The sequence below is a fragment of the Echinops telfairi genome, unplaced genomic scaffold, assembly GCF_000313985.2.
Source record: "Echinops telfairi isolate 266 unplaced genomic scaffold, ASM31398v2 ScPeMD7_44;HRSCAF=162, whole genome shotgun sequence".
NCBI lineage: Eukaryota > Metazoa > Chordata > Mammalia > Afrosoricida > Tenrecidae > Echinops > Echinops telfairi.
In genome coordinates this window covers 1793513-1805668 of record NW_022103942.1, presented here as the reverse complement: position 1 = coordinate 1805668, position 12156 = coordinate 1793513, and the positions used below count along the sequence as shown (strand labels likewise).

The 12156-nt window shown below is 46.3% G+C and overlaps 1 protein-coding gene across 1 annotated transcript in view; it reads left to right on the top strand.

The window, feature by feature from the left end:
- The window catches only part of DRP2 (dystrophin related protein 2), a 62710-nt gene that overhangs the window by 36415 nt on the left and 14139 nt on the right, over positions 1 to 12156 (top strand). Inside the window, exons 10-19 of the mRNA XM_045290595.1 lie at positions 1460 to 1520; positions 1841 to 1902; positions 3190 to 3264; positions 4698 to 4899; positions 5109 to 5194; positions 7235 to 7392; positions 7758 to 7924; positions 10144 to 10255; positions 11607 to 11743; positions 12031 to 12096. Coding sequence (XP_045146530.1) covers positions 1460 to 1520; positions 1841 to 1902; positions 3190 to 3264; positions 4698 to 4899; positions 5109 to 5194; positions 7235 to 7392; positions 7758 to 7924; positions 10144 to 10255; positions 11607 to 11743; positions 12031 to 12096 — 1126 coding nt within the window. The remainder of the gene's footprint in view (positions 1 to 1459; positions 1521 to 1840; positions 1903 to 3189; positions 3265 to 4697; positions 4900 to 5108; positions 5195 to 7234; positions 7393 to 7757; positions 7925 to 10143; positions 10256 to 11606; positions 11744 to 12030; positions 12097 to 12156) is intronic.

Genomic DNA, 12156 nt, shown 5'->3' with positions numbered 1-12156 from the left:
GGGACAATAAGGCAAGAAAGGGATGAATAGGGAGAGCTGAACTTCAGTGAGGTGTTTCCATTTTGAACAGGACTCACTAGGAGAGTGACAACGGACGCCTAAGAGCAGTTAAGGAATGCATCATGTGGCTATCTGAGGCTACAGCATCTTCTAAGAATTTAAAGCGAGGAGCAGGCCCGCAGAACAGCCTGGAGGCTAGTATGGAAAGGAGTCAGGAGGGAGAGAGGCAATGAGGTCAGAGAGGTAGCCAGAGGTCGGAGCACGGAAGGTCTTGGAGGCTTCGGCAAGGGCTTCAGAATTTATTCTGAATGGACTAAAGAGCCACTGGAAAGATTGGTGCTGCGGGATAGCATGATCAGACTTGTGTTTTAACAGACTCAGACTGTTGGGAGTCCATTTCGGGGAAGTAAGAGTACAAGCAAGGAGACCTGTTAGAAGGCCTAGTGAAATGATCTGGGTGAATGGTTATTAAGGTGGAAGAGACCAGGGTGTTGCAAATATAACAGGTAGTGACTTCGCATTCCTGGCTACCCCCGGTGTGGCCGAGTAGGACTGTGTTCCATAAGGTTTTCAATGGCTTCCTTCCAAAGTACATGTGGCTGGGCTCACACTGTCAACCTTTGGATTAACAACTGAGAGCACTGACCAAGGACTCGACTCTACGGATGAAAAGCCAGTGGGCACTCACAAGATTTAACATAGCATCTGGCACATAGAAGCTTAAGACATAATTGGCAATGATAATTATTATCGCAGGCAACTCTACCTGCACAGGACTCTTCTGCCCAGGGAAACTGCAGCAGGAACAGCCACAAGATAACGTCTCTAGAGCTCCTCCCCAAAGCAGTACCGATTCCTACTGACACATAGGACTGAGAAGTTTGACGTTCTAAGGCAGTGGTTCTCAACCTTCCTAATGCTGCAACCCTTTAATATAGTTCCTCATGTTGTGGTGACCCCCCAACCATAAAATTATTTTTGTTGCTCCTTCATAACAGTAATTTTGCTACTGTTTTGAATCAGGCGACCCCTGTGAAAGGGTCGTAGGGGTCGTGACCCACAGGTTGAGAACTGCTGTTCTAAAAGAAGGGTTTTGAGTCCCGTGAAGAAAGTAGCGTCTGGTTCACATCCACAGCCATACTCTAGCTGTCTGCCATTGAATGGGTAGAAATGGCAACCTCCGCAGGAAGAGCATCATGAGGACGGCCAAGGTCAGAGGATCCTGTACGTGCCATTTGACACATTTCTGGTATGTTTGGATGCCAGTAACAACATATTTATCCCTTGCCCTCACAGAGAGTTTTGTTCCTTAGAGGATTAACCTCAACCTCAGGAGCAATGAGAGTTGGACATCCCCTTCTGGGCTTATCAGCTCTTTGGGCTGATAGAGTATGGTAGTGAACAGAGGCCTGAAGAATAATAGTAGCCAACTTTCCCTCTTTCTCTTTGCCCTTAACAGCCTCCGTCCAGGTTCCCTGGGAAAGAGCAATCTCACCCAATAAAGTTCCTTACTACATCAAGTGAGTGACCATCTGAATCAGAAGTGGGTCAGTCACCTGTCCACCCCCTCTGTCATTTGTCTTTTTTTCTACCTGCCCTTGCCACTCCTTGTCTGTTGGAATTCCTCCATCCAGTCCAGTTTTTCCTCTTCCTCATCCTCAAGAGCTCCAGATTCTACCTGGGTAAAGGTGAATCCCTGGGTAAAGGTGTTTTGGGATCTTCAGGGTTCACCCTCGGATCCTGCAGCTTCTTGCATCCAATCTGTCACTAAGTGGTGCGTGTGTTGGGGGTGGGTGGAAGATGGTGTGGACCCTAGTGCTATTGATGCTTCTGTTTGTAGCCATCAGGCCCAAACCACATGCTGGGACCATCCCAAGATGACGGAGTTATACCAAACCCTAGGTAAGAATGTGGAGTTCTTGTATTGGGTGGGACTATATACAGATGCCTTTGCCCTGGAAGAATTCAAGAGAATCATATTCAACAAGTGGTGAGGGTGGAAGTGAGTCCTTTTCTCCAACCCTCTACCTTCCCGTCCCCTCTGCACCTCAGTCAATTGGAGGTGCTATGATTTCCCCTGAGCCATTTTATCATCACGTATGGAAATTATACCAAGGCTGCCCTGATTGTAACTCTCGTGTACCTTTTCTTTGGCTACTACTATGGTCTCACCATTATGTTGCAAATGGTATTTGTTTATGCATTCGTTTCTACTGCTGTGAAGTATTCCCTTCTATATATTACAGTTTATTTAACCATGCTATTGATGGACTTTTTTCTTGTTTCTCATTTGGTCCTAGTAAGAATAATGTCCATTGGTGCACTCGTGGAAGAATTTTTCCAGGGCATGTTTTTGCGTCTAAAACCAAACCCATTACTAGCATGTTAATTCTGACTCATAGCAACACTACAGGACAGAGTAGAAATGCCCCACAGGGTATCCAATGCTGTAAATCTTTCCGGGAACAGAGTGCTCTATCCTTCTCCCATAGAGCAACTGGTAGGTTCAAACTCAGCAGCCAAGTGCTCACCACTAGGGATCCTATAATTCCTCAGTCTACAGGTCATAAAATCATTTTTGTATGCCATAGCTTTATCAAAGCAACTTGGATATTGTTTCCTGAAAGGTTTGTTTCATTTCCTTGTACACACAGCACATTTGTGTGTATGTGTATATGCTCATTCTCATATTTACTCGGTCGTGATGTAAAATGAGAAGGAATTTCTTACTGCGTGTCTTGGTTAAGAACGTGTGGAAATAACTGCTCTAGGAAAGCTAGCTAGCTGGGCTGTCGGGTATCTCCATGTTCAATTTTACTAGGTCCTACCAAGGTCTTTTCCAAAGTGGCTGTGTTAATTATGCCACTGCAATCCATCCACTTCTTCACTGACATGTACTTGGGTATTGTCAGACATTTCTTTAGTGCCAATCTAGTGGGTATAAAATATGTGTGTGTGTGTGTTTTAGCCAATGTTCTTGGTTTTAAATATATATGTAGCCTTTGCTATTTCAACACCCTTGACATGTACAATTTAATTACATTTATCATGTTGTACAACATCACTGGTGTCCATTTCCAAATTATTTCAACACCCTTAACAACAAGCTCAGGGCTCCCTCAGCAATGTTTGTTGTGGTTTTCATTTAAGTGGGCCTGTTTTGAGTGGGTCTGTGTCCATTCCTTGCAGCGGATCTGAACAACATTAAGTTCTCAGCATATCGCACTGCCATGAAGCTACGCAGAGTCCAGAAGGCACTGCGCCGTATGTATCCCGCACATCTCTGATGTCTTCACTATTAGCCATCTGCATGCTCTTTTCAACTTTCATCCCACTGTGATGGGATGAAACTTTCGAAATGTTGACACAGCCTGTGGACAGCTGCTTTTTCCTGAAGCCTTCCACTCTCCAAACTAGTTCCCAAATTAAGCCCAAAGCCATCCTCTTCCTTATCCCATTCTCCTTGCCCAACATGGATAATCAAGCAACTGCTCTGCACCGGGAAGTGTCCCAAACCCTGATTTGGAGTCAGCAGAAACTTTTGTTCTTTTGCCTTGTTGGGATTATTGGATGTGTCGGCAGAATTGCTGCAGTAAATGCCAGGAGTTAGGTGACCAAGTGACTGCAGGTATAATGTAGATCCTGGTCTTTCTTAGGGACACTGCCTATGAAAGCGTCCTGGTCCAGCCATGTCCAAATAGGATGGTGGAGCATTAGAGCTAATGAAAAGCCCTCCTGAAAACAATTCGTCTAAGCGACTCATGGACCACACAAGCATCAGTCTTCATGACCCTGAGATCAGAAGTAGATGCCGCCTAGCGACCGTTACCAACTGTTGTGAGGGGGGTCAAATTAGAAGGTTCCTGGAGAGAGTGGGAGAAAAATGTGGAGCAAAACTCAAAACTCTGAAAATGCTGAGACTTACTGGTCAGATAGAGCCTGGTGAAACCACTGAGACTCTAGCCCTTAGTCACCCTTGGCTCAATTCTCAGTTGAACAATAGACAGATCTATAAGGGAAAAATCACACTCGAGAGGTACACACTCCTTAGCAACATCACCTACTTGGAATCAAAGGGCAGCATTTGCCAAGGATGAACTTTAGAGGCAGGAATTTTTAGGAAAGAAGGGGAAATGGAAATGGGAAACACAGGGAGGAAACGGGAGGAGGGATGTTGCATTGTGGGGATTGCGATCAATGACATGAAATGAAATGCATATGAATCATTGAATAGAAAGCTGATTTGCTTGGTAAGCCTTCGCCCAACTCACACATACATACAAAAAGCCTCCTTGAGATACAGCGCATTTACTCAGTCATGCCTGAGCCATCGTAACTACCATCTAGCTTCTCCGTACAAGGTTCCAGGACAAGCCTCGTTTCAGTTGAGATATGTGCAAAGACAGAGAAAATGAGATTCGATCCCTTGGAAGTCAGTGTCACATAAGAGGTGAAGTGAGTCACATCCCACTATCTTCTTGAAAATGATGTCACATAAAGGTCTTTGAGGTATAGACATATCTTGATTTAATTTCAGGAGGCTTTGACTTCCCTCATCCTCCTTGGGTTGAGGGTTTTGGTAAAGAGCTGAACTGAGTCAAAATTGGTGACAGTGATGGCCTTCTCTCCTTGTCTAACCCCGGGGGGGGGGGGGTCTCTTTCTGGCTACGTTTTTCCCTCTCTCCTTTCCTTCCCAGTGGACCTTGTAACGTTAACCACGGCCCTGGATATCTTCAGTGAGCATGATCTGCAGGCCAGTGAGCATGTGATGGATGTGGTGGAGGTCATTCATTGCCTCACTGCTTTATATGAGCGACTGGAGGAAGAAAGAGGCATCCTGGTCAACGTGCCACTGTGTGTGGACATGAGCCTCAACTGGCTCCTCAATGTTTTTGACAGGTAAGCTCTGGCATCCCGGGAAGCCTCCAGTCTGGAAGGCCAGGGGATACCCTGGAAATAGGCATGGTGGGAAGAGATTGCTCCCAAGGTGGACCAGGACCCAGCTCAGTTTGGGACATGGTTACCGCCGAACCTTGCTCAGAAAAAGACTGCCTAGATGTTAACCCTTAACATATATTCATGTTCTCAGACTCTTCTTTTAAACCTAGTGGTCGCAGTGGCAAGATGCGGGCATTGTCCTTTAAGACTGGCATTGCATGCCTGTGTGGCACAGAAGTAAAGGAAAAACTTCAGTGTGAGTATAACCTCAATGTCCAGAGTGCAGTGGGGTGGAGAAAGAGGTGTTGTAGGGAGGCGAACAGGTGTGAGCTAAGCAGACAGGAGGTTTTATGACTCAACCGAGAGATATTCAGACTATCTTGTGGAGCTTTCTGCTCAAGGCTATTGAGAAAAACAAACAAACAAACAAACACATAGCAACCTAAGACCAAGTGGGTCTAAGACCTGTTAGTCCAGGGTTTATTTTCTTCAAATCTAAGACTTGGTCAGGATCTCTGTTGGCTTCCTAAAGTACCTAGGCCCTGACTTTCTAGTTTCAATCTCCCTTGGCCCACCAAGATTAACTCTCTCCCAGATTGCAACTGAAGCCATGTCACACTTTTTACCGGAACCTCCTCATATGGTTACATAGACAAGGTACAATAATCCCCAGTATCTGAGAGGTAGACAGTATGTAGCTTTTAACTTCTCTGGTTTAAAGGATCTTTTGTCCCCTCCTCCTTCCTGCTCCTCCATCTTTTGTGCATCTTGTACCCTTTGTACCATTCTCCCACACCATTACTTGTTGTTGAGCACATGTGTTGAGTGCATGTGCTAAATGTATTGCATCTCACTCACTGTCATCAGATCAATTTCAACTCAGAGTGACCCTATAGGACAGGGTAGCACTGTCCCTGTTGGTTTCCAAGGCTGTAACTCTTTTTTAAAAAATCATTTTATTAGGGGCTCATACAACTCTTATCCCAATCCATACATACATCAATTGTATAAAGCACATTTGTACATTCATTGCCCTCGTAACTCTTTGTGGGAGTAGAAAACCTCATGTTTCTCCCATGCAGAAGCTTGTGGTGTTGAACTACTGACCTTGAGAATAGCAGCCCAATGCGTAACCTACTACAGTATTAGGGCTCCTTCAATGTGTTGCATACTAAGTTAAATTAGACATGCTCTTTGCCTCGTGTGTGGCGAGACAAGAGCAGAGAAAGCATTAAAAGAGAGAGAAAAAATACACTAATTCAAATCATCTGAAAGACAAAAGATATGTGATGTTTGAGATCAGACTAGAGGGATGGCAGTGACCTACGATATCTTTACCGAGAATAGGCTTTTCAAAGCCTATTCATAGCTATAGCCTCAATTATGTCTCCCAACATTCCTTTGAGAAGGGATAGCCAGTGATGACTTATCCTCAATTTACAAGCAAAGGAACAGCAGCATAGAGAGGTTCGTGGCTTACCCAAGGTTTTGCATGTGAGTAAGTAATGGTGCGAGAACTTCACCCAGGTGCTCTGCCTTCTACTTCTCTGTATCTTCCTCAGCCTTAGGGGAGGTACCGGGTTGCTCAGAGGCAGAATGGACTCAATGATAGTGAATGTTTGGTTTGGTTTGGGAAGGTGAGAGATGCAGCCGATAGACTGTATCCTCTGGTGGCAGATTTTCTAAGTTTGGGCTGAGATGGTGGGGTTTCCAGAACATACCCAAATACAAGTGCCCACGTATATTCCACAGCCCTTTAGAGATCATTGTAGGTAATCCGAAGCTTTGGATCATCTCTCCTTTATGGATGACCTGTGACAGTTTGTAGTGGTCACTGAGCAATGACTGTGGTAGCAAACCGTTTGAGCTACTATGTGAACTGGAGTGGATATGGTAGCCCAGCTAAATCACACACGCTCTCATCTTGCTTCCGTTACTCTTTCCCTCATCTTGCTTCTTCAGGCATTTGTTTTCCCAACACTGCCATGTCTGTGTCTGGCACTGCTTTCACACCCTGCTCTCCCCTCCTCACCCCACCCCCCACCTTCCTGATGCGCGCTCTCTCTCCCCCTGTCTGTCTCACTTTGCTCTCTGTGTTCTGAAATGCTCAGTTGAGAACCCCTGGGCTTCTAGATCAGGAATGGACTTCTAGGCACGCCGCCTCCCAAAGTCATTAGTGACGTCTCTGTGTTCTTTCCTTGTCTTCCTTTTCCTGCCTTTTGCCCCCACCCCCCACCCCCATTCTGTGACCATCCCTGCATCTTGGGTTTGCCATTTCATATGGTGAGGCCAGCAGACCTCTTCAGCCAAGTGGCCAACTCAGGCAGCCAGTGTGATCAACGCCACCTTGGTGTCCTGCTTCATGAGGCCATTCAAGTGCCCCGTCAACTGGGTGAAGTGGCGGCCTTCGGAGGCAGCAACGTGGAACCCAGTGTCCGTAGTTGCTTCCGTTTTGTGAGTATGGAGCAAGTAACAGAAGGAGAGGGGAGAAGGAAGAAAGGAGAGGGGAGGGGAGGGGAGGAGAGGAGAGGGATGAGAAGACTTGATCTAAATGGCTTGCTCTTGAGCTAAAGTACTCAGCTGTAAGAGAGTTTCTTAGTATGGCACGACAGGACAGAGGATCCTCTGGGCTCTTAAAGGGTTAGAATCCTGTTGCGGAGGGTGCCTGGTGAACCAGGACAGGGTGGGAGGTGGATATAACTCTGGATAGTTCGCCAATCAAGGCCCTGCAGAGTTCCCGGCTTCTCTGAGGACTACCATGCTAAGGAGCAGGACACTTTGAACATCACTCTTTCCTGTTGCGCTTCTTGTTTCCCTAGAGCACTGGGAAGTCAGTCATCGAAGTTTCCCAGTTCCTGGAGTGGGTCAACTTGGAGCCCCAGTCGATGGTGTGGCTGGCTGTTCTGCACCGAGTCACCATTGCCGAGCAAGTAAAACATCAGACCAAGTGCTCTGTCTGTAGGCAGTGCCCCATCAAAGGCTTCAGGTAGGAAATTCAATACCTATCATTATATACTAACCAGGCAATGCCTGATAGCATGAGAGGTGATCTGTTATATACAGTCTTACATTGTTGTAATCCTTTCTATTTGCAGAGTGGTTCATTTGGGGGAAACTTGGCTATTATGAAATAGTGTTAAAAGTAAAACAAACCAAACTCACTGTCACCAAATCAATTCTGACCCCTAGTAACCCTTGGAGCAGCTGGTGGTTTTGAACTAGTAGCCAAACTCACAGTCCACTACTCCACCAGGGTTCCAACGATGGCATGGGAGAGAGACGCAGCTTTCTTCTCCCCTAACAATTGACAGTCTGTTCGACTCCATCCTATTGGGTTGCTATGAGTTGGAATCGGCTTGATGGTGCTGAGTTTGGTCTCAGTTTGGGAGATCGTTTATTTTATTTGGGTTGTGCTATGAAATACTGCAGCCCTGTAAAAATGGAAAGAGAATAATATAAAAATACCAAGTGATGTGGATCTAAGGAGCACTGGTGGCGCAATGATTAAGTGCTCGACTGAAAACTCTAAGGTCAGCAGCTTGAACCCATAGCAGCTCTGTGGAGAAAGGTGGCAGTGGGCTTCCCTAAAGATTTACAGCCCTGGAAACCCTGCAGGGCAGCTCTACCCTGTGCCATAAGGGTCACTATGAACCCAAATGGACTCCAAGGTAATGGGTTGGGTTTGGGTTGGTTTTTGTATTTTGAATTGTTACAGTTGCTAATTTCTGTGATGTCAGTACCCCTGCCATGGCCAATGTCAGTCTACCAAAAGGAAAACCTTGAACACAGGGTGGTCAAGAGAAGCCGAGGAGCGCATTATTTCTAGTGTTTCCATCACGCCGATGCAACTGACAATAACCTCAAGATCATAAAAGAATCAGGAAGTGGGGGATTTTGAGCATTACTTTGTTGTCGGCCTAGTTTATTTAACTGTGCGTTTAGAGCCCTTAAATAAAAAAATTATCGTGAATTAGGTAGGGGCTTGCATATCAGATCGTCATGTTTTTAGATCATCATTTTTTTAATTTAACAACAACCCTCTTAATACCTTGTTTTTTCTCCCCCATGCCACTTATTCCCACCCCCTCTGATAGGACATGGTCTTCCCCTTTCACCAAGTTAAAACTAATCTTCCTCCTAGCCTATTACTTCCTTTTACTTGTTAGCCCTGGAAACCAGCTAAGCCTGGTTTTTGGTTTGGGGTATGGAAACCTTTACCTTCCTTTTTTTTTAAAGTAACACTGGTCTCATAGAATATTTGTCCTTTTGTGAGTGACTAACTTCACCCAGCATAATGCCCTCTAAATCCATCCATGTCAGTAGGGAACGTTTCATTTTTTAATGATGACTGTATTTAGCCCTGGTGACTCTGCCAGGTGAGCGTTGGACTGCTCCTGTAAAGATTTACAGCCTGGGAGACCCTGTATAGGGTTGCTATGACTCGAATCAACTTGACCACATGAGTTTGCGTTGGTATTTAACCAAAGCTTTAACCAGCAGCTCGTGAACGCTGGGATGAGCTGACTCCAGGCACACCGCAATGGTACCTACCATCCCGTTTAGGAAGTAACACATGATTACAGTACATTTGAGGTTTCCCTGGTTACAGTCTCTGCTTTCCCCCATGAAGTTAGTCACTTTCCTGAATTTTGTACAGAGGTAGACCCCCAAGTTCACACAGTTAATATTACATTCTCTGGCCCCTTTAAATCTAAGCATTTCACTATGCTGTACTATTACCTGTGGGCAGTGCAGTGAAGCTTTGGGCCTGCATCTGATGGACTATTCTGTTTTCTATAATAAGAGAGTGCTAATTGCAAATAATCCCTGGAAGCAGCAACTTGCCCAGGGCTGGTAGGAGAGGTGGCCTTCCTATTGGAAGTATGATAGTAGATGATAGTACTTATGATACTGGACCCTTTGGGGCCCATCTTTGTTTACAAATCAATTTGATCTCATGAGATCTTGATCCCTGTCCACCCCACCCAACCCCCCTTTAAAAAATGTGTGGTAAGACCATGTCATTTTCCATACTTCCTGGTGATCTACACTTGTCATTTCATGGCGATTTAGAGTTCCTAGAATAAGGTTAGTCATAGACTCTTCCCTCCTTCCACTGTGTGTGTATATTTGGATGCTCGGGGAGCAAAGGGGATCACAGTGACAAATTGGATTCTCTTTCCTGCCATCTGTCATTTCTCCAAGGTACCGGAGTCTGAAGCAATTTAATGTGGACATCTGCCAGACCTGCTTCCTGACAGGCAGGGCCAGCAAAGGCAACAAGCTACACTACCCCATCATGGAGTATTATACCCCGGTATGGAGCCTCTGGGCTGCGAGGGAAGGGTAGCTAGCTCTCAGGTACTGGCCCCTTGGCCTACTTGCTCAAGCATTGGTTAACTGTGTTCTGTTATTCTTTGGAGAACATTCTCCCAACAGTTTTGATGCTTGACCCGTTTGGGGAAACTTGGACCTCTAGTCCACCAGCAGCGCTTCTTCATCCCTGCGGCCCGCCACTGGCTTCAGCAGTCCAGGACACCTCAGCCATTCAAAAGACACTCCCAATTTAACTACAGTGAAAAGTCTCAGGGACATCTCTTTTGCTGTAGTCAGGATCCACAGCTCCACAGTTCCACAGCTCCATACTTCGTATCCTGTGCTGACTTTGCTGCCTAATCATCTTGGATTCCTTTCTGCCCCTACATAGACTTCTTTTTTTTTTTTCTTTTTTAACATTTTATTAGGGGCTCATACAACTGTTATCCCAATCCATACACACATCAATTGTGTAAAGCGCATTTGTACATCGTTTCTCAAAACATTTTCTCTCCATTTAAACCCCCGACATTAGGTCCTCATTTTTCCCCTCATAGACTTCTTAAACCTCAAACATATCCTGAGCTCTCTCATCTTTCATTAACATCTTTCAACCAGTCTTGTCCAAATCCATTCTTTCCCAGTGAGCCCCTTTTCTCCAACCTCTGTTGAAACATGCATGATTGAGTGGGAGACAGGGTCTCCTCTGCACAGATAGAGATGGATCTCCACGGTGGCTGCAATGATAGGTTCACACATAAAAAACCATGGTGAGGTTGGCTTGGGCCTGGCCAGTGTTTGGTTTTGCTGGCCGAGGGTTTGCTATGACTTGGCCCTGACACCACAGCACCTAACAGCAGCAACAACAACAACACTATGAGTCAGCTCGACCCAGTGACCACAGGGTAGCGCCAAATGAATGCACACACACACACACACACACACACACATATACATATATGGGTTTAGGTATACGAATATTTAGATAGATACACACAAGTGTACCTATATGTGTAGGTTCATATGTCTATGTATGAAGAATTAACAACTATGTGCTCACAGGAAAAGAACCTAGTTGTATCACAGTGTGAAAAATAAACAAAACCCACGTTTTCTGTTTCCTTCCCCCTCCCCTGCCCCTTCCCCCTCCAGCGCATCTTCCCACAGGCAGCCTGTGTTCAGTTCTGAGGTTTGTCCTGGTCCTACTCGGAGCAGGGTGTGGTAGCTAGGAACAAGTAACAAGTGTGGGTTGGCAGGCCCGTTCCCTGCCCCAGAGCGGGGAGGGCGGGAGCAGCCGCCCTTCCCACCAAACCTGTGGGATTTGTGAATTTCTCATCCCCGCCTCCTTCCAGACAACATCCAGTGAGAACATGAGGGACTTTGCCACCACCTTAAAGAACAAATTCCGCTCCAAGCATTATTTCAGCAAACATCCTCAACGAGGTTATCTGCCGGTACAATCAGTCCTGGAGGCTGACTACAGCGAGACGTGAGTAGAGGCCTGCAGGCAGCTGCGCTCACTGAGTCTGGCCGTGTTCCCTCAGGGGCTGTGGCCCATGTGGACTAGGGGAGGAGGCCAGAGCACATCTGACCAACAACCCGGGCCAGTTCAACTTGGGACTGACCAGGACTCTGGCCCTGAGTTTGGAGTTCAGTCCCTGAATCCCGTGTTGATCAGTTCTGACTCATGTCCTTGCCTTGGGGCTGGGGAGAGGAAAACCTGGCTGTCCAGCTGCTGAGTCTTTGGTCCTCTGAGTCTTTGCTGCTTTCTCCTAGGCCGGCTTCTTCCCCGATGTTACCACACGCTGACACACACTCTCGAATTGAACACTTTGCCAGCAGGTACCACCAGGTTGGCGGGGAGTCCAAAGTAAGGCGGTGATGGTCAGCAGTCCACGTGGG